The sequence below is a fragment of the Vulpes vulpes genome, chromosome 3 (genome assembly GCF_048418805.1).
Source record: "Vulpes vulpes isolate BD-2025 chromosome 3, VulVul3, whole genome shotgun sequence".
In the NCBI taxonomy this organism is placed as follows: domain Eukaryota; kingdom Metazoa; phylum Chordata; class Mammalia; order Carnivora; family Canidae; genus Vulpes; species Vulpes vulpes.
The window spans coordinates 86,057,265-86,078,704 of NC_132782.1; the positions used below are offsets into that span (position 1 = coordinate 86,057,265).

General features: G+C 40.3%; 2 protein-coding genes across 3 annotated transcripts in view; one reads left to right on the forward strand and one right to left on the reverse strand.

Moving 5' to 3' along the window:
- CCZ1 (CCZ1 homolog, vacuolar protein trafficking and biogenesis associated) overlaps positions 1–11,732 on the forward strand; it is a 66,266-nt gene extending 54,534 nt beyond the window's left edge. Inside the window, exon 13 of the mRNA XM_072753162.1 lies at positions 11,626–11,732. Coding sequence (XP_072609263.1) covers positions 11,626–11,689 — 64 coding nt within the window. The 3' untranslated portion in view covers positions 11,690–11,732. The remainder of the gene's footprint in view (positions 1–11,625) is intronic.
- Positions 1–21,440, reverse strand: part of LOC112909962 (radial spoke head 10 homolog B-like) — a 60,019-nt gene that overhangs the window by 21,989 nt on the left and 16,590 nt on the right. For both annotated transcript variants that reach the window (XM_072753161.1, XM_025986156.2), the window contains 9 exons: positions 20,467–20,587; positions 12,721–12,897; positions 11,641–11,800; positions 10,982–11,103; positions 6,891–7,080; positions 4,682–4,796; positions 3,634–3,713; positions 3,383–3,531; positions 1,295–1,402 (listed from right to left, as the gene is read on the reverse strand). In XM_072753161.1, the coding sequence (XP_072609262.1) occupies positions 1,295–1,402; positions 3,383–3,531; positions 3,634–3,713; positions 4,682–4,796; positions 6,891–7,080; positions 10,982–11,103; positions 11,641–11,800; positions 12,721–12,897; positions 20,467–20,587 (1,222 nt within the window). The remainder of the gene's footprint in view (positions 1–1,294; positions 1,403–3,382; positions 3,532–3,633; positions 3,714–4,681; positions 4,797–6,890; positions 7,081–10,981; positions 11,104–11,640; positions 11,801–12,720; positions 12,898–20,466; positions 20,588–21,440) is intronic.

Here is a 21,440-nt window from a genome sequence, read left to right on the forward strand (position 1 = left end):
GGATGAGTGTGGCAGAAGTTGGAAAGGAACCAGCAGTGAGGGAAATGGAAGATCAGGGAAAGAGGGGAAGAACATGTTTGAGGTGGGAGACATGGTATTTCAGGTGCCACGGCAATGCCCCCCGGGGTAGGTCATTGCAGAGTCACTTGTGGCCTGAACGCAAATGGTGTTAGCTGAGTTGGGGGAGCCACACAGATCCCACCCTTTAGGACCTGTCCAGAAGAGGCAAATGCTCAAGGTCAAGGAGTAGATTCCTGGTGGCAGGGGTCGGGCGAGGGGAAATCAGGAGGAAGGATTAACTGGTTTGCACCACTTCCGTTTATAGAAGAAAAGACTGAGCCTGGGGAGGCCGAACTGGCCAAAGCCCTTCTGCAAGGAGTGCTGAAAACTGAAGGCACTTAGACTAAGTCACTAGAGATCCATCAGTGTCTTTGACAGGTTATAGGACTCATCTCCCAGAAAAACACACACGTGTATTAAATTGCTAAATTATCCAAGAAATAGCATCGTACAGATGACCCTTGAACAACACAAGTGTGAAGTGTGTGGGGCCACCGATATGCAGATTTTTTTTTCTATGCATACAAGTGCTGCAAATGTCTTTTCTCTTCCTTATAATTTTCTTAAATTTTTTTCCTCTAGCTTATTTATTGTAAGAATACAGTATATAAAGCCACCTGGGTGGCTCAGGGCTTGCATGTCTGCCTTGGGCTCAGGTCGTGATCCCAGGGTTCTGGGATCCAGTCCCACATCAGGCTCCTTGTGCAGAGTCTGCTTCTCCCTCTGCTTATGTCTCTGCCTTTCTCTCTATGTCTCTCATGAATAAATAAATACAAATCTTAAAAAAAATACAGTATATAATACAAAATACATGTTGATTGCCTGTTAATGTTATCTGTAAGGCTTCCAGGCAACAGCAGGCTATTGGTAGTAAAGCACTGAGGGAGTCAAAGTTATACCTGAATTTCTGACTGCGTGGGGGTGTCAGTGTCCCTAACTTGTGTTGTTCAAGGATCCACTGTAGTTTCATATCCTTTTGACTTCATTCACTACTTCTTGACATCTGAAATATTCTTTGTTATATTAACTCTAGTTTTCTAACAATCAAGGAGATACAGCTATATAGATACACACAGCTATACACACATGTATGTATACACACACATGCATATGGACATTCACGTATTTATGTATGGGGTTAGAATGCTTTTCAGTCAAATCTTGGTTCTTATTTGTATCCAAGGCAGGACAGCCTCAACCATATCTGCACTATTTGTGACACCTCTTTACAAACCTCAAGTTCAAAGTTGCTGTCAACACCGTCATGTATGAAAGGATTATCCTCTGCGATGACCTCCACAAATTTGGTTGCTGTTAATTCTTTATTTATCATTTTAAAGTCCTGCAAAAGAATCAACCAATTAAACCACAATGGCCTGTAATTACAAATAGTTACATATTTTTAGTGTCAATTTATATCCATATGACACTTTAAGGAGATGTTCTAGAAATGCGTATCTTTGAAACTGATCCTCTTGAAAAGCATTCTAGATTAACATTGGTATTTACCTCTCTAGACCTTCCCTAATCCCTCCAAAAAGAAAAGTGTCTTTAGAGGGATAAACAAAGGGCCGAGGGGTTGGAAGAGTAGATGATCCAGATGTGAGTTATTGGCCCAGCTGTACAAGTAGGGAAATGGTGCACTGGGGGCCACAGAATCAGGGTGCTGTGGGTACTCAGGAAGGAGACCCCGCTGGAAGTAATGCTGCAGGCCAGGCTGGACACAAGAAGACTCCCTGAAAGTCCAGGTATAGACCCTGTCCGCATCAACACTGCAAACAGGAGGTTTGCTCTCAGAGATACTGAACCAGAGAGCATTTGGCCCAGGACACACTGTCTCTCCTAAAGTCAGTGCTGCCGAGATTAAGGATTAAGTGAAAGTGCACCTCGCAGGGCCTGGCTCTGTGCTGGCCGACCCTCCTCTCTCCTAAGCTGCGTGCAAACCAGGCTCATAAGTTCTACTGGAAGAATCGTACTGACACCACGTGAACCCACTGATCCATCTCAGTATCACTCAACGGGAACATTCCTGAGGCGATGCAACACAGAACCACCTGTGGCTTTGTCAGGGGAAGAAACCCAGAATCCAGACAAGCCTCTAACTGTACTGCTTCACTGGATGTGCGGGGGAAGAGAAGAACATGGTAATGAACTTTGGGAGGATGCCGCCAGCCCAAATTGGAAGGCTGACCCATCTAGAGGGACGATGACCTCGTCTCTTCAATATGAGGCCATGGAGAAAGGAGGAAAGTGAACAAATAAACAGGATACAATACTCCTCCCCCAAACACACATACTTCTAACAAGCTACTTTCCTCTAGTAGACACTAGGTCACTGTCCCTTTTACACACACACACACACACACACACACACACACACACACACACGACACTGTTAGACTTCCTGAAAGCACTCTATTCCCTATGAGTATTTGACTCATTTTCTCATTTATCTTCCCATGGTGTAAATTAAAACAAAAACTGCCAAGAGTTAGTACAAGGATATTGTAGGACTATCCTCACTATTTTATAAACTATTAGCTTCTTTAAATTCTTTTTGATGAACATTTTTTTAAATGACATCTGCTTCCCCACCCCCACCTCATCTTCTCTTACATGGCAAGGTCTGCATTAGCAAAGGCAATGAGGCTGCCTGTGCCTTCCCCTCACTGGGAAGCACATGGGGTGGTGCTCCCTCTGCCTCAGGTCCTTCCTCCATTATGGATCCCAGAATTACTCACTTCTTCCCAAAGAGGCTCAGCAAACATTCAATGGCTATGAAGATCCCTGATCTTCACCTCATTGTGTATCACAGCTAGAATACATTGTCTTTCTTTCTTTTTCTTTCTTTCTTTCTTTATTTTATTTACTCATTTGAGAGAGAAAGAGTGTGTGTGTGTGTGTGTGTGTGTGTGTATAGGGGGAAGGGCAGAGGCAGAAGGAGAAGCAGACCCCCCACTGAGCAGGGAGCCTGATGTGGGGCCCAATCTCAGGACCCTATGATCATGACCTGAGCCAAAGGCAGACACCCAACCAACTGAGCTACCCAGGTGCCCCTTTCTTTACTGAAAACCAAAATGCTAGGGTGCTTGGGTAGCTCAGTCAGTTAAGCATCTAACTCTTGATTTCAGCTCAGGTCATGATCACAATGTCGTGAGATTGAGCCCCACATCTCTGCACTGAGCATGGACCCTGCTTGAGATTCTTTCTCTCCCTCTGCACCTCCCCCTACTTGTGTGCACACAGTCTCTCACTCCTCAAAAAAATAAAATAGCCAAAATTCTTTATTAATATAAAACCAGTCTCGATCATGAGTGTTTACTTTCAACATCCAGAGGAAGTGTCGCATCTTCATGGAAGGCTCGTGGGGAGGAGCTGTGTGTGGTCTGCTGTAAAGTGTATAAATCTCCCAGGTCTTGTCGATATAATTCATGGAATAGAGTGTTCGGTGCTGTCCACTGAATAAATTACCTAAAGACATAATGGAAAGATAAACAGTCAAAAGATGATTACAAAGCTACATTCTGGGGGAAAAACAGTTAATAAATATAATGCTGTTAGTTTTGTATTTACCTTTTACACGGCAGGCATTCGGGTGAATGTTCTCAGTCATCAGTTTGGTAAAACACAGAAAGAGCGATGGGCTTCTGTTTCTGCCAAGACAGATTCAGTCACCCCTCTGTCCAAGAGATAAAACTTAATTCCCTCCTCTCCCTACAGAGTGAAGTCAGTAGTTTGCTTCAAATGATGAGTGTACAGAAAGGGAGAAACGATATATTTATCGTAGAGAATCCTGGCCACCACCCCTTTAGCCAAATGTTCAGTAACCAAACATTACAGGGTTAACATCACCAGTAATAAGACAATCCAACATCACATACCCCTGATGTGATGGATGTGATGTGATGTGATGTGATGTGATGTGATGTGATGTGATGTGATGTGATGCCAGAGGCAGTTCACCTCCATGTATTCTTTTCCAAAACCCAAGCCTCAGGGAAATGATGAAAACATATCAGCAGACCAAAATCAAAGGATATTTACAAAATAACTGACCAGTAGTCTTCCAAAGTGTCAAGGTCATAAAAAAAAAAGTATAAGAAATTATTACAGGTTGTAGGGACTGAAGATATGGGATAACAAAACGCAAAGAACATGGAACAGAAAAGGGACATCAGGGGAAACTTGGAAAACCCAAATAAAGTCTGTGATTTCATTAGTATTAACCAACATTTGTTTCTTCACTACGATAAGTGCTCTGTGGCTGTGCAAGACGTTATTGTTCAGGGAAGCTGAGTGATGGATGGAGAGGAACTCACTGTACTAATATGGCAACACTTCTATAAAACTAAATTTATTTCAAAATAAAAAGTTTTTTTTTTTAAAAAAAGTAATGGATAAAGTATCCATTTTTCCCTGAGAAAGACAGGAAATTCTAGCCTATGGAAGAGTTGGTGGTGACCATTTCTGAGTAAAATCCTGAGAACAGTATTCAATATGGAAACATAACTCGCATCTGAGGGGTCTTCTAAATTTTAATCTGGTATCTCATGGTTGAGTAGTTAATATTTGTGAAACATGGGGCACCTGATGAACTCAGAGCCCTGGAAGTAGTACTTACTGGTATTCTTTGTGATAGATGTGGTAAGCCAAGTGCAGGAGGTAATTCAGAAACGTTCTCAAAAGTATTGTTGTAAACGGAGAATGAATTTCTTCAACTGGCATGTCACTATTGGCTAAAATAAAGAAAATTGGAAATTTAAGTATTTTTTTAAATTGAAGTATAATTGACAATACAACATTGTACTCAAGTGTTGCGACATGATTCACCATATGTTGCAGATTGACCCCCACGATAAGTCTTATTGATATCCTTCACCTACACAGTTACAAAAATTTCTCTTTTATTCTTGCCATGAGGACTTTTAAGATTTACCCTCTTAGCAACTTTTTTTTTTTAAGATTCTATTTATTGAGAGAGTGAGTGAGAGAGAGAGAGAGCAGGAGCAGGGGAAGTAGAGGGAGAGGGAGAAGCAGGCTCCCCACTGAGCAGGAAGCCTGACATGGGACTTGATCCCAGGACCCTGAGATCATGACCCTGAGCAGAAGGAAGAAGCTTAACCGACAGAGCTACCCAGGCACCCCCTCTTAGTAACTTTCACATATAACACCGTATTTTTAACTATAGTCACAGCCTCTGTGACACGTTTATTTTATAGCTGGAAGTTTGTATCTTTTGACCCCCCTTTCACCCATCTCATCCACCCCTCCCCACTCTGGCAACCACCAGCCTGTTCTCTATATCTGTGAGCTTCTTGTTTAGGTTCCATTTATAAGTTCAATCATACACTCTTTGTATTTCTCTGTCCGACTTACTTCACCTAGCAAAACACTCTTAAGGTCTATCCATATTTGTTGCAAATATCAAGATTTCATTTTTGATGCCTAGTATTTTCTAAAGCCTTTTATTTTTTATTTTGCTCCTGGTATGCAATACAAAGAACTGAGTTTGACGGAGTATCTTTTTTGCTAGTAAATACCAATGAGCAGCATATACACATCCACTTAAAACTTAAGTACCACTCAAAAGATCTCGATCTGGTCACTGCTCAAGAAACTTACAAGATACCGTGTGCCAGTGTTTTTTCAAAGTGGTCTGAGCCACATGTGATTGATGATTCTAATTTTTTTTTAAGATTTTATTTATTTATTTATTCATGAAGACACACAGAGAGAGGCAGATACACAGGCAGAGGGAGAAGCAGGCTCCATGCAGGGAGCCCAATGTGGGACTTGATCCTGGGACTCCAGGATCATGCTCTGAGCAGAAGGCAGACACTAAACTGCTGAGCCACCCAGGGATCCTGATGATTCTAATTCTAAATAGATTCTAAATCTGTATCAAACACTTACATTTCAGGTAAATAGGTATTAGTTCTTTTTTTTTTTTTAGGTATTAGGTTCTAATATTTTATTTTTCAAGTAGATAATTTGAGGTTTTCAAGGCCTGCTTCCCAGAATTCAACTGTAAGGAGTAAAATCTTCAAAGGTATTAAGTTTATCACATGAACTTTCTCATTTGAAATCAAGCCCAAGCCCAAGACAACCTAAAGTGTTTTCTCGGCTATGACAAGCCCCTCCTTAATCCTCTCTGCTTCTGATCTCACGATTTTAGTGGGTTTTACAGATCAGGGGCAGGCAAACTTATCTGTCAAGAGCCAGACAGTACATATTTTATGCTTTGTAGGCCACACAATCTCTGTCACAACCCCTCAGTTCTGGTATCATAGGACAAAAACAGCCACAGACAGTGCATGAGAAAATGGGCATGGCTGTGTTCCAATAAAACTTTACTTATGGGAACAGGCAGGAGGCTGGATTCAGCCCATAGGCCCTGCTGTAGATAATCTTTCACTGCTGCCATTATTTCACAAAATTGTCTCAAGTACATTTTAAGCACCTTGGGAAGACAACCATGTGTTGATTTCTGGAACACCTCTCCCAAGATCTGTCTTCCTCACTCCCTCCACATTTTCTGACTGGTTTCATGGTGACATGATGTTATACTACTGTTTAAACCAAAAGATGTTGAGGTACCTGGGTGGCTCAGTCAGTTAAGCATCTGACTTCAGGTCAGGTCATGATCTCAGGGTCTGGGATCAAGCCCCATGTCAAGCCCCGTGTTGGGCTCCAAGCTCAGCAGGAAGTCTGCTTCTCCCTCTGCCCCTCTCCCCACTCATGCTCTCTCTCTCTCTCTCTCTCTCTCTCTCAAATAAATAAATAAAATCTTAATTTAAAAAACACAAAATATGTGGATCTGGAATACTCACTACTTAATACCCTGTCCATATCAGCAAGAGTTATATTATGGTGATGAAATTTGCAGTCTTTTAGAAACCTCCAGAAGTGAAGCTTTGTCATCAGGAAGGTATTATCCAGAGAGCAATCACATCCTAGGCTGCTGTAGAAGCAATAGATTCTTCTCAATTCTGTGATATTTCTTAAGACAGCATATTCTACCTACAAAGAAAAAACCATGCATGTCTTAATCTTGCCTAATAAGAACAAAAGCAAAAGAAACAACATCTGTTTTGTAAATTAAATGGGATAACATATGTGAAGTAATAGCATTTAACTCTTATCACTGTAAGAGCTCAACAAATGTTATATTTTCTCCACTCATCTCCAGTTAATAAAATGCATTTTCTGAATAACATTTTTAAAAAGTGCTGTTATCAGTACAATGGAATTGCTTTCATACTGCTATGTGGTAGCATCCTATTTGGGCAGCAATAAAATCCTCTAGTCTACAAAGCAGTATCTTTCATGAAAACAGACACAAAAATCCTCAAGAAAATAGGAGTATATGAAATATAGCAATATATAAAACAAATAATAAGTCAACACCAAGTGGGGTTTATCCTGGGATCGCAAGGCTGGTTCAACCAGCTTTGTTGGTTGGTTGGTTGGTGGGTTGGTTGTTTAGTAGACTCCACACCCAACATGGATCCTCATGTGGGGCTGGAATGCACAACCGTAAGATCGAGACCTGAGCTGAGATCAAGAGTCGGACACCCAACTGACTGAGACACCCAGCCTTGGTTGATTTAAAACATGCAACTAACATCATACTTCCTGCTGAAAGTCTGAAATAGAAGATACTCACACTCATTACTAACCTCCCTCTCTGTCCCCAATCACCTTCTATAATTTTCCCCAACTCTCAATACCCTTATGCTACCTTGACTTCCCCATACATGTAACCCTGCAGCATATGCAGTGCCCTGTTCTCCAAAACCACTTACGCTCTGTTTCTCCCTCCCAAATGAAATATTCAGGAAATGTGAGGACTGGTGTTTGGGGCCCCCAAGGAGATGGAAGAGTCCCACCTGGCAGTTGCATCAGGCATCTGATTCTTCTTAGCATTAACCCCTGCTTTTAAAAATTTAATTCAATTGGATAAACATATATAGACTGCCCTATCTAAAGCACTGTTCTAGAGTAAGCACAGAATTTTCTTCATGAAGCTTAAAACCTGGGAAAGACACCATAAGGAAGTGCCACTGGTAGAACAGAGCCATGGAGAATGGACAGGTGGATTCCAAGGAAGTTCCCTAGAGGATGCTGTACTTGAACTGAGCCTCATAGCACAGAAAAAAAATGAGAACTTCACAGACATCAGGCCCCCCCAGTGGAAGCTGGGGTGGGGGAAGCAGAGAGGTTGAGGTGCTTTTGGAATTCCAGGAGGGCTGCCTGACCTGGATAAAGGGTATCCCTGCTCTCTGCCCCAGCTGCCTCACGGGCAAAGGAGGACAACCACAGTTCCAGCCCCATAGGCTGTTGGGGGGATTTACCAAAATAAAGGTGTTTGGAAACATGCCCAGCGCATGTTCCTGTGTACATGTTGGACATTATTACCATGTGAGTGCAGGGTAAGGAGGAGGGAGATTGACAGGGGCAGGTTGGCAAGAGGCTGATATCAGATCCAAGGTGGTTCTGAATACACACTCAGGAACAGGACATGGGTAGCCAAGGCAACTACCTGATGGAAGAGGCCAGAGCTAGAAGGGCAAGAGAGCTTGTCCAGAACCCCTGCTCAAAAAAAGATACTGCATCTTGACAAAATGATCCAATAACAATAACGAATACATATAACGAACACAGCAGATAAGTCCACATGGAGGGACATTCTTCATAGTAAGCGAGCGAGACTTTTCCAAGCTCTGGAGGTCACGGAGTACCATGGAAGGCAGAGGCTCCATCACAGACAGAGGAACTTAAAGAGATGTGACTGCTGCATGCGGCGTGGGGCCTGGGGTGGGATCCTGCGACAGAGAAGGAGCACTGCGAGAAAAAGCGAAATTCAATTAAAATCCGTGGCTTAGTTTTGGTGGCAAGTGAGGCCCATGTCTCAGCTTCAGTCTCCAATCTGCAGCAATGGGAGATGCTCATGTGCCAAGGAGCTAGTGCCAGGGATGCCAGGGATGCAGAAACCTCGCTTGTGCAGCTCTTCTGTAGGGCTCAAGTCCTCTCAAAAGGTTCAGAAAAAAAAAATAGAAGTTTTCCTAACTAGATTGTAATATATCTATATTATGAAATACCATGTAACCATTAAACATTTTTAGAGGCATTTCTAAAATGTCAAGTTACAGATTTTTTTCATTTCCTAGGTCCTATTTCTATAATTGAATTTTCTATAAAGAGCATGTGCTTTTATAATCATAAAATAGTCAATATTATTTTTAAACTTGTAGTTGTTTACCTGTTTTGTCATGGGAAGAACTCTAAAGTGGAAAGTGAATGATACATATGTAAACCAAAAAAGAAAGAAAGGGGGGAGAGAGAAAAAAAACTATAAGGATACAGCTCCCTTTGGAGTGAATCAATGCATGTTCATTTATCCACCTAAAAATTATATTGTAGGAGAATATTTAATAGCACTGAAGAGCTATGATTAAATACACACACAAAAAAGAGATTATATGAGCAGAATGCTCCAATTCTAATTATGTTTGCTCAGAACAAAACTGGAAAGATGGTCACCAGATTTTGTCTGGGTGGAGATTCTCTTCCATTTTTTTCCTATCTGCATTTTTCTAAATTTTCTCCAAGTATCGTGTACTATTTTCATAACTCTTATCTCATTTTTCTAAATTTTCTACATGTATCATGTACTATTTTCATAACTCTTATCTGCATTTTTCTAAATTTTCTACATGTATTGTGTACTATTTTCATAACAAAGAGAATATCATAGAAGTTTTGTTTTAGCTTTTTAAAAAGATTTTATTTATTTACTTGAGAGAGTGAGTGAGAGAGAGAGAGAGAGAGCATGAGGAGGGGGAGCAGCAGGAGAAGCAGACTGCCGCTGAATGGGGAACCCCACGTGGGGCTCAATCCCAGGACCCTAGCATCATGACCTGAGCTGAAGGCAGCTGCTTAACTGAGCCATCCAGGTGCCCCAAGGTTCTTATTTTTAACAAGAATCTGGCAGCAGATGAAGTGAATGATGTCTGTAGCCTGAATTACAACATTGGCCGGGACAAGAAGAGGGGAGAATGGGGGATGGAGAGTCATCGTTTTTGAGACCCACAGAACTGGGGCCAGAGGAGACAAGAAAGAGGAAGAGCAAAGGGGCACACACCTTGCAATTTCGAGGTACTCTTGTAGCAAGCAGTATCTTCAACAATGGTTTCACAGAAGAATCATACCAAACCCCAGTCAAAGCAGGGATCGTGATACTAACATGTAATTTGGTGGATGGGATTTTCCAAATGTTAATCAAATGAAGTCTGCATACACATAATTTTCCCTGTCTCTTAGGATTTCTAGATTTCTTTTTCTTTAAAGATTTTATTCATCCTTTCATGAAAGACAGAGAGAGAGAGAAAGAAAAAGAAAGAGAGAGAGAGAGAGGCAGAGACACAGGCAGAGGGAGAAGCAGGCTCCACGCAGGAGCCCGACGTGGGACTTGATCCTGGGTCTCCAGGATCATGCCCCAGGCCGAAGGCAGGTGCTAAACCACTGAGCCACCCGGGCTGCCCAGATTTCTAGATTTCTAATGATTTTTAGGAGTTCAAAGTTCTTTCGAATCCCAGCAGCCCATAATAATTCACAGCAGAATTAATGTCCTGTAGTTGGAGTGCCACAGCCCTGGCCTTCAGACCAAAGCTGGAGGTGAGGATAACTTGGGCCTAGTTAATTCACTGAGTCCTTCTATCTAGGCTTCTGTTTACTTACAAAGCCTCTTCACTAGGGTTGCCTTGCAAATTAAATGGGATGGTACACAAAGCATCTATTGGGCTTATGAAAGACACTCAACACAGGACAGCTACCCTAAGGCTATATTTTCCCAAGACTGTGGAGACTGTTGATATTTAAGCTTAAAATATAAATGTATAACAATATGAAAGGTTTTTACCTGCTTCTTTTCCTCTGCTTGATCTTTCTCAGGGTACATACTCAGCAGCAAACTGAGATTCAGTTCAATGCTTGATCCTAACACAGAATTACTTTCACTGCTATCGAGCTTTCTGACAATTTCTAGCAAATAAAGGCAAATAGATGGGATAATGGTGAAAAGCAATGTTAAAAGTTGTCAATGTTACCACTGCATCTAGCAAATTAAAATGCTTTTGGAAAAAGAAAATAAAATGCTTTTGGAAGTTAAAAAAATTGTTTTCAATGTTAGGTCAAAATTATTTTCCACCAAAGTGGGATATAAAAGTATTTCAAAAACCTACTAAGAAAGCAGTTTCTCCCCCGGAAACATCTTTTTAAAAAAAAGGTTTATTTATTTATTTTATTTGAGATGGAGCACACAAACAAGCAGGGCAGACGGGCAGAGGGAAAGGGAGAAGCAGACTCCTTGCAGAGCAGGGAGCCTGATCCCAGCCTCAATCCCAGGACACTGAGATGGTGACCTGAGTCAAAGGCAGACACTCAACTGACTGAGCCATCCAGGCGCACCCCCACAAACAGAAACTTCTGTTTTCTGAAATATTCAGTGTGTCTTGATGAGTAGATTCTATTGATAATTTAAGTTAATTTGCATGCATCTGACAGGTGCACACCCCCTACCAGCACTGATGGAGGATCCAGGGTATTGGCTCTTGATGGAAGACTCTGAAGACAGATCCAGGTGACTTAAGAACTCAACTTCAAGATTTGGAAACTCCACTAGGTGGTCGTTGGAAAATGCACCATTATACACACGCCCGTTCTTGAAAGTTAATTGGCCCTGCAGATAGAAAGATTTACAGTTCAGGAAAATCACTGCTAATCTACTTCTGTACTATTTTCAAGGATTTGGAGTTTTGTTTTGGAGTTTTTTGTTTTTAAGGCATGCACTTAGCTCACATAGAATCAGGCTCCTAGATTCTCAAGTCACTGTGTGAATCCTCTCTCTTCCTCCTCCTCCTCCTCCTCTGTCTGTCCCACAACCTCTCCTCAGCTACCTCTAGGCCACAGAAGGTGCCTTATTAAAGCACTATACTAATGACTAGCAGAGTGCCCATCACCAAATAGCAGCTCTCTAGCTATTTGTCCAACGCAGGCCAACAGTCAGTCTGATCGAGAGGTAAGTAAATGACCCAAGTCAGCTCAGCCACACTGAAGATATTTGTGGAAAGCTTCTCAGAAAAGAGATTCTTCTCTCCTTCTACTTAGTGTGGTATGTGGATGTGAAGCCTGGAACCACAGCATCCATCTTGTGGTCATGAGGGAGGGGCAGCCTAAGGGTAAAGCTGACAACATGGTAGCAGACATCATGGGTAAATGGAAGAAAACTCCTGACATCACTGCATTGCTGAATCAAACCAACCCTGAAACCAATTTATTGAAAAAAAGAAAGAAAAACACCAATTTATTCTTTATTGTTTGTGGATGAGTAAGCTAGATTTTCCGTTACTTGTGAACAAAACCACCCTAACACACATATCTATGTACATAACATAAACTAAGTAAATAACTTCTAAATATATAGGACACTGATGTTATGTTGAAAGTTGTTTTAAATTTCATGTAATCATTTTAATAAAACAGTAAGTTATCCTATGCAAAAATGGGTTATGCACTTTACCAAAGAATGGCATGCTTTTTATGGTATTCTAGTTGCTTCACAAAATCTTTAAAATGTGCTCTTCACACGTCTGCACTTACCATGCCATGTTTTTTATTGGACACCCATTCTCCTTCATAGATGGCTCCACTGGCATAGTAAAACTTCCCATGGCCATGACGATATCCATTCACAAACTCTCCTATGTATTCATTTCTTAAAGGGTATTGGGAGTTGGGGATTCTCTTTAGAAACCATGAGTGTGTTCCAAAGCCATTCTGAAAACAAAACAAATTTCCATGGGAAATACTCAAAATATTTCCTCTTTTTACCTGAATCCATTTAAAATTCATTCAATAGGGGCACCTGGGTGTCTCAGTCTGTTAAGCTTCCAACTCTTAATTTGGGCTCAGGTCATGATCTCAGGGTCATGAGATGGAACCCCACATCAGGTTCTGAGCTCAGCACAGGGTCTGCTTATACCTCTTCCTCCCTCTACTTGCACTTTCTTGCTTTCTAATAAATAAATAAAATTTTTTAAAATTAAAATAAAATTCAGTCAATAGATCAAATACAATGACTCACTTCAAAGGACAAAGAACATGGATTTTAGAGTCACACAGACTTGGGTTCAGCCTCTGTGTCATCTACTTACTAACCAGCCTTTTGACCTAAGGCAAATTATTTAAGCCCTCTGGGTTTCATCCATAAAATGAAAATAACACTTATCCTGCAGGTTGGATATAAAGACTGAATATAGTATATATAAAATGCCTGACTTGATACTGATAAATCATTACCTTAAATTTTATTTATTTTTAACATACAACCTCATTAAAAAAAAAATGCTCCCTCTTCAATCCCACTTAGCAGAGATAACCACTACTTGAGAGTTTGAGAATTCATCTGTATTTTCCCCAGGCACATGCAATTGTATGTACTGAGTCAATGTATTACACATATGTACATAGAACACATAGAAAGACACAATTTTTTCACAATGGGATGACTCTGTATATATCTTCCTAGAACTTCTGGGTATATGCTGAAAAGAATTGAAAGCGAGGAATCAAACAAATACTTGTGCACTCATGTTCATAACAGCATTATTACAATAACCAAAAGGTGGAAGCAACCCAAGTGTTCATCAATGGATGAACACATAAACAAATGGATGATATAAACATACAACAGAATATTATTCAGCCTTAAAAATAAGATGGATAAGATGGATGAACCGTGAAGACATGATGCTAAGTGAAATAAACCAGTTGCAAAAGAATAAATACTATATAATTCTATTTATATGAGATATCTAAGGGAGTCAGATTCATAGGGGCAGGAAAATAAATGGTGGGTGCCAGGGGTGGATGAGGGGGCTGGGAGAAGGGGTGTGAGTGAGTGATGGGGACAAAGTCCCAGCCTGAGGAGATGAAAAGAGTTCTGAAGATGATGGTGGGGGTGGATGCCCCTAAACTGGACACTTAAAAATGGTTAAGATGATAAATTTTCAGTTATGTGTATTTTTCCACAATTAAAATTAAAAAGATAAAAAGAAAGCTGGAGTGGCTATATTCACACCAGAGAAAGACTTCAGAGGAACAGAAATGATCAGGACTAAAGAGGGACATGACAATATGATAAAAATGGTCAATTTACCCAGAAGACATAACAGTCCTAAACATGTACATGCCTAACAACAGAACTTAAAAATGTATGATGCAAAAATTGATGGATTTGAAAGAAATAGATGAATCTATACTTGGACTCTTCATCACTCTTCTCAGAAATGGGTAGAGGGGATCCCTGGGTGGCTCAGCAGTTTGGCGCCTGCCTTTGGCCCAGGGCACGATCCTGGAGACCCGGGATCGAATCCCACATCGGGCTCCCGGTGCATGGAGCCTGCTTCTCCCTCCTCCTGTGTCTCTGCCTCTGTCTCTCTCTCTCTCTCTCTCTCTCTCTCTCTCTCTATGTCTATCATAAATAAATAAATAAATCTTAAAAAAAAAAGAAAAAAGAAATGGGTAGAAAAAGTAGACAGAAAATGAGTAATGTGATGTGGGAAGCTAAACAATACTACCAGTGTGATCTAATTGGCATCCACAGAACACTCCGTTCAACAAAAGCAGAAATACATATAACACTTAACAAGACAGACCATATCCTGGGGCCCAAATAAACCACGACATATTTAAAAGAAATGTCATCATATGCAATGAAATGTCAGAACACCTGCACCCCAATGTTTATAGCAGCAATATCCATAATAGCCAAACTGTGGAAGGAGCCTCAGTGTCCATCGAAAGATGAATGGATAAAGAAGATGTGCTCTATGTATACAGTGGAATATTACTCGCCATTAGAAATGACAAATACCAAAAAAAAAAAAAAAAAAAAAGAAAGAAAAGAAAAGAAAGAAAGAAACAACAAATACCCACCATTTGCTTTGACATGGATGGAACTGGAGGGTATTATGCTGAGTGAAGTAAGTCAGTTGGAGAAGGACAAACATATGGTCTCATTCATTTGGGGAATATAAAAAATAGTGAAATGGAATAAAGGGGAAAGGAGAGAAAATGAGTGGGAAATATCAGTGAGGGAGACAGAACATGAGAGACTCCTAACTCTGGGAAACGAACAAAGGGTGGTGGAAAGGGAGGTGGGCGTGACTGGGTGACGGGCACTGAAGGGGGTACTTGATGGGATGAGCATTGGGTGATATGCTATATGTTGGCAAATTAAACTCTAATAAAAAAAAAGAAATGTCATCATACAAGATATGTACTCTGACCACAGGAGAATTACACCAAAAAATCAACTACAAAAGGATATTTGGAAAAATCTCCAACTATTTGGAAATTAAATGACATATGTCAAAATAATACACCCAAGAGAAGTCATAGGGAAATTAGAAAATATTTTGAACTGAACAAAAATTAAAATATATCAGAATTAGTGGGATGCAGGGGCCCCTGGGTATCTCAGTGGTTGGCTCAGGTCATGATATCAGGGTCCTAGGATCTGCCTATGTCTCTGCCTCTCTCTCTTGGTCTCTCAGGAACAAATAAATAATCCTAAAAAAAAAAAAAAAAGAATTCATGGAATGCAGAGAAAGCAGTGCTAAGAGGAAAAATTTTAGTATTTAATGCTTATGTTTGAAAAGAAGAAATGTCTCAAGTCAATAAAGCTTCCATCCTATAACCCAAGTAAAAGAAGAGAATATTAAACCCAAAGCATGCAGAAGGAAGGTAATAACAAAGAGTAGGTATCAAGTTAAAGACTGGAAAACCTCAAGAGAAAATAAATAAGACTGGCTCTTAGAGAATTTCATGATATGGATACACCTCTAGCAAGACTGAAGAAAATAGAGAAAACATAGATAACTGGTACTGAAAGAAATAGGAAACAACACTATAGATCCCATATAGTATATATTACAAGAATGCTGAGAGACTATTACGAACAACCTTGTGCCAACAAATCACTATGAAATTGGCAAATTCCTTCAATAATACAAACCTCTAAAACTTACTCAAGAATAAACAGACAGGGGTGCCTGGGTGGCTTAATTGGTTAAGCATCCAACTCTTGGTTTTAGCTCAGGTCGTGATCTCAGGGCCATGAGATTGAGCTGCATGTTGGGCTCTGTGCTGAGTGTGGAGCCTGCTTAGGATTCTCTCTCTCTGTCAACTCCCTGTGTCCCACCCACACGCTACTCTCTCTCTCTCTCTCTCTCTCTTTAAAAAAGTATAACCTCAAAAAATATATAAAAAATAAAAAAGTATAACCTCATTCACTGCAATCAAGTGAGATTTATTCCTATGTTGCCAGGGTGGTTCAATATTCACAAATCAATGTTATATACCACATCAATAGAAGAAAGGATGAGAACCACATTATCATTTCAGTAGGTGCAGGAAAAGCATTTGACAAAGTACAACATCCATTCATGATAAAACCCTCAACAAAGTAGGTTTAGAGGGAACATAGCTCAACATAATAAAGGCCATATGGGAAAAAAAATCACAGTTAATATCATCTTTATTGGGGAAAAACAGAGCTTTTCCTCTAGGGCCAGGAACAAGACATACAAGTCCACTCTTACCATGAAAAAGTAAAACATTTGCCATTTGCAGATGACATGATACTCAATATAGAAAACCTGAAAGACTCCACCAAAAAATGGCTAGAACTGATACACAAATTCAGTGAAGTCACAGGACACAAAATCAATCTATAGAAATATGCTGCATTTCTATACACCAATAATGAAGCAGCAGAAAGAGAAAGTCAGAAAACCCATTTACAACTGCAAAAATAATTAGATACCTAAGAATTAACTCAACCAAAGAAGTGAAAGACCTATATTCTGAAAACTATAGAACACTTCTGAAAGAAACGGAAGAGGCCACAAAGAAATGGAAAGGCATTCCATGCTCATGGATTGGAAGATCAAACACTGGTAAAATGTCTATATTATCCAAAGCCATCTACACATTTAATGCAATTCCTATCGAGATATCAACAGTATTTTTCACAGAATTAGAAGAATCCTAAAATTTGCATGGAACCATGAAAGACCCCAAAAGCCAAAGCAATCTTGAAAAAGAAAAGCAGAGTTAGAGGCATCACAATTCTGGACTTCAGGTTATATTACAAAGCTGTAGTGATCAAAACAGTTTGGTACCATCACAAAAATAGACACAGATGAATGGAACAGAACAGAAAATCGAGAAAAAAACCCACAGTCATACAGCCAATTAATCTTTTTTTAAAAAAGATTTTATTTTTTCATTCATGAGACACACACACACACACACACACACACAGAGGCGGGGACACAGGCAGAGGGAGAAACAGGCTCCCTGTGGGGAGTCCAATGTAGGACTTGATCCTGGAATCCTAGGATCATACCCTGAGCCAAAGGCAGACACTTAACCACTGAGCCACCCAGGTGTCCCACAGCCAATTAATCTTCAACAAAGCAGGAAAGAACATCCAGTGGGGAAAAAAAAATCTCTTCAACAAATGTTGTCAGGAAAACTGGATAGCTATGTGCAAAAGAATGAAAATGGACCACGTTCTTAGATCACCACAAAAATAAATTCAAAATGGATTAAAGACCTAAATGTAAAATCTGAAATCCTAAAAATTCTACAAGAGAACACAGGTAGTAACCTCTTTGACAGCACCCACAGAAAGTTCTTACTAGATAGGTCTCCTGAGGCAAGGGAAACAAAATAAACTATTGTGATTTCATTAAAATAAAAAGCTTTTGCACAGTGAAGAAAACAATCAATAAACTAAAAAATAACCTCCAGAATGGGAGAAGAAATTTGCAAATTACTCATCTGATAAAGGGTTAGTATCCAAAGTACATGCAGAACTTATAAAACTCAACACCCAAAACAAGCCAAATAATCCAGATAAAAAATGGGCAGAACACATGAATAGATATTTTCCCAAAGAAGACATCCAGATGGCCAACAGACATATGAAAAAATGCCCATCACTTATCATCAGGGAAATACAAATCAAAACCACAATGAGGGGATCCCTGGGTGGCTCAGGGATCACCATCGGCCCAGAGTATGATCCTGGAGACCGGGGATCGAGTCCCACATCAGGCTCCCTGCATGGAGCCTGCTTCTCCCTCCGCCTGTGTCTTTCTCTTTCTCTCTTTCCCTCCTCCCCCCCATGAATAAATGAATAAAATCTTAAAAAAAAAAACACAATGAGATATGACCACACACTTGCCAGAACGGCTAAAATCAACAACACAAGAAACAACAGGTGTTGGTGAGGATATGGCAAAAAGAAACCTCATGTACAGTTGGTGGGAATGCCAACTGGTGTAGCCACTCTGGAAAACAGTATGGAGTTTCCTCAAAAAATTAAAATTAGAACTGCCCTATGATCCAGCAATCACACTACTAAGTACTTATCTAAAGAATACAGAAACACTACTTCATAGGGATTTGTGCACCCCTGCCCATATTTTTAGCAGCATGATTTACAATAGCCAAATTATAGAAAGAACCCAAATGCATATCAACTGATGAATGAAGATGTGGTAATTATATACAATGGAATATTATTCAGCCATAAAGAATGAAATTGGGACACCTGGGTGGCTGGCTCAGCAGTTGAGCATCTGCCTTTGGCTCAGGGCATGATCCCGGGGTTTGGGATCAAATCCCACATTGGGCTTCTTGTGGGGAGCCTGCTTCTCCCTCTGCCTGTGTCTCTGCCTCTCTATCTCTCTCTGTCTCTCATGAATAAATAAATAAATATCTCAAAAAAAAAAACACTAATAAAAAAAGGGGGGCAGCCCCAGTGGCTTAGTGGGCAGGGTTAGTGCCTGCCTTCAACCCAGAGCCTGATTCTGGAGACCCGGGATCGAGTCCCACGTCAGGCTCCCTGCATGGAGCCTGCTTCTCCCTCTGCCTGTGTCTCTGCCTCTCTCTCTCTCTGTCTCTCATGAATGGATAAAAAAATTTAAAAAAAAAAGAATGAAATCTTGCCATTTGTAACAACATGGATGGAGCTGGAGACTATAATGCTAAGTGAAATAAGTCAAATAGAGAAAGACAAATACCATGATTTCACTCATATGTGGAATTTAAGAAACAAGCAAAGGTGGGGGAAAGACAGAGTCAAAGCAAGAAATGGATTCTTTTTTAAAGATTTTATTTATTTATTCATGAGAGACACACAAAGAGAGGCAGATGCACAAGCAGAGGGAGAGGCAGGCTTCCTGCAGAGCAGAGAGCCTGACATGGGACTCATTCCCAGAACCCTGGGATCAAGACCTGAGCCGAAGGCAGCCACTTAACTGACTGAGTAGTCAGGTGCCCCTAAAAAAATAAAGAAAGAAAATCAATCAATGTAATTCAACATTAACAACAGACTGGAAAAGAAAAACCACATGATTATCTAACTAGAGGCAGAAAAAAGCATGAGATGGGACTCCTGAGTGGCTCAGCAGTTGAGCGGCTGCTTCTGGCTCAGGATGTGATCCCGGAGTCCCAGGATAAGGTCCCACATCAGGCTCCCTGCATGGAGCCTGCTTCTCCCTCTGCCTGTGTCTCTGCCTCTCCCTATGTGTCATGAATAAATAAAATCTTAAAAAAAGAAAAAGAAAAAGCATTAGACAAACTTCATATCCATTCATGATAAAAATTATAAGCAAATTAAGATTAGAGAGTTTCCTTGGCCTGATCAAGAACACCCATGAAAACCCCACAGCAAACATCACTCAAGGACCAAGTGCTATACGCTAGGGCTCAGGCAAAGTGCAAGGCTGGCTGCTTTCTCCACTCAGTACCAACCACACCAAGAGGTCCGAGCCAGTGCAAAGGAGGAGAAGAAAAAGCATACAGGTGAGAAAGACAGACAAAGCTTTCTTAGCAAGGCTCCCAATTACCAGATTAATATGAAGTTATTATTAGAAAATCCTAACTATATAAACCATATGAAATTAACCACATCAATAAAGCCTTTCTGTTCTGTGCAGGAAATACATTGCTTCTTTTTTTTTTTTTTTTTTAAATACATTGCTTCTAAGGTACAAAGAACTGTTTTGGTCCACACGTGAGCTGTGGGAATGATGGATTTGCCAATGCCATGACCTCACTGGTATGCATAAGACCTTCAGAGGAACCTAAATGATAAAATGTACTTAAAAAAAAAAAAAAAGATGGTTTAGACCAGTAAATCATATTTCGGGTTTCTAAATTTCACAGAGCTTAAGTTTTAGGTCACCAGATAATATATGGAGTGACGCATGCGCTGAAGATCAGTGCCCCCGTGGGGGTGTGTTCCGGTCACACCAGCTGGCACAGTACCTGGATCCCCTTCTCCCACTGACCCGTGTACTCCTCATTGGCTGTCAGCCACCGCATCCTGCCTTCTCCATGGCGCATATTGTTTTCCCACTGACCTTCATATATGTTTCCAGATTTGTAACTGGAACAAGAAAAAAAACGGAAAACAGTCAGTTATTTTACATACTATACTTATCTTTAGGAAGACTTTTAAACTTCTCTACAGGTGCCTGGGTAGCTCAGTTGGTGAAGTGTCTGCCTTTGGCTCAGGTCAGGATCTCAGGGTTCTGGGCTCCCTGCTCAGCAGGGAGTCTGCTTTTGCCTCCCTCTCTGCCCCTCATCACTGATCATTCTCTTTCTCCCTATCCTTCTCTCTCTTCTTCAAATAAATACAAATCTTAAAAAAAAAAAAACTTCTCTAAACACCTTTGAAAAATCCAACCCTTGTGCCCATACAGTCTTCTTAAATTCAATGGAGAGGCATGTGGTCAGTAAAAATAATCATCTTAGGAGTAGGATAAACCACTTTATTAAATCCTCTGATCATTTAATAAGGTGATAAAGTAGATAAGAACAGGGATTTTAAGTCTTTTAAAGCTAACTCCCTATGGAATCATTATTACTTAACATTTCTCCCCTGAATATTCCAGTCCTTAAAATATTTGACTCTATCAGCTTGATCCAAAATCAAAGAAACATGTCAAGAGTCTTCTGAAAACATACAGAAATAGATATCTGTGATTAATGGAGAAAAAAGAAAGATGGGTTCTACCTGTGATAAAGTGAAATTGTATTATTAAACCTCACTTAATATAATGTTTCTCTAAGTTTTCCATAGAATGTTTTCATCACTATGGAGATTATATTGGGGTGAATTTAGATATTCCACCCTGTTTATATAGGAAATGTGTTCCCTGGAATTTCTATACCTTATCTTTTTTTTTAAGATTTTATTTTATTTTAGAGAGAGAGCACGTGCATGAGCTGGGGTGGGG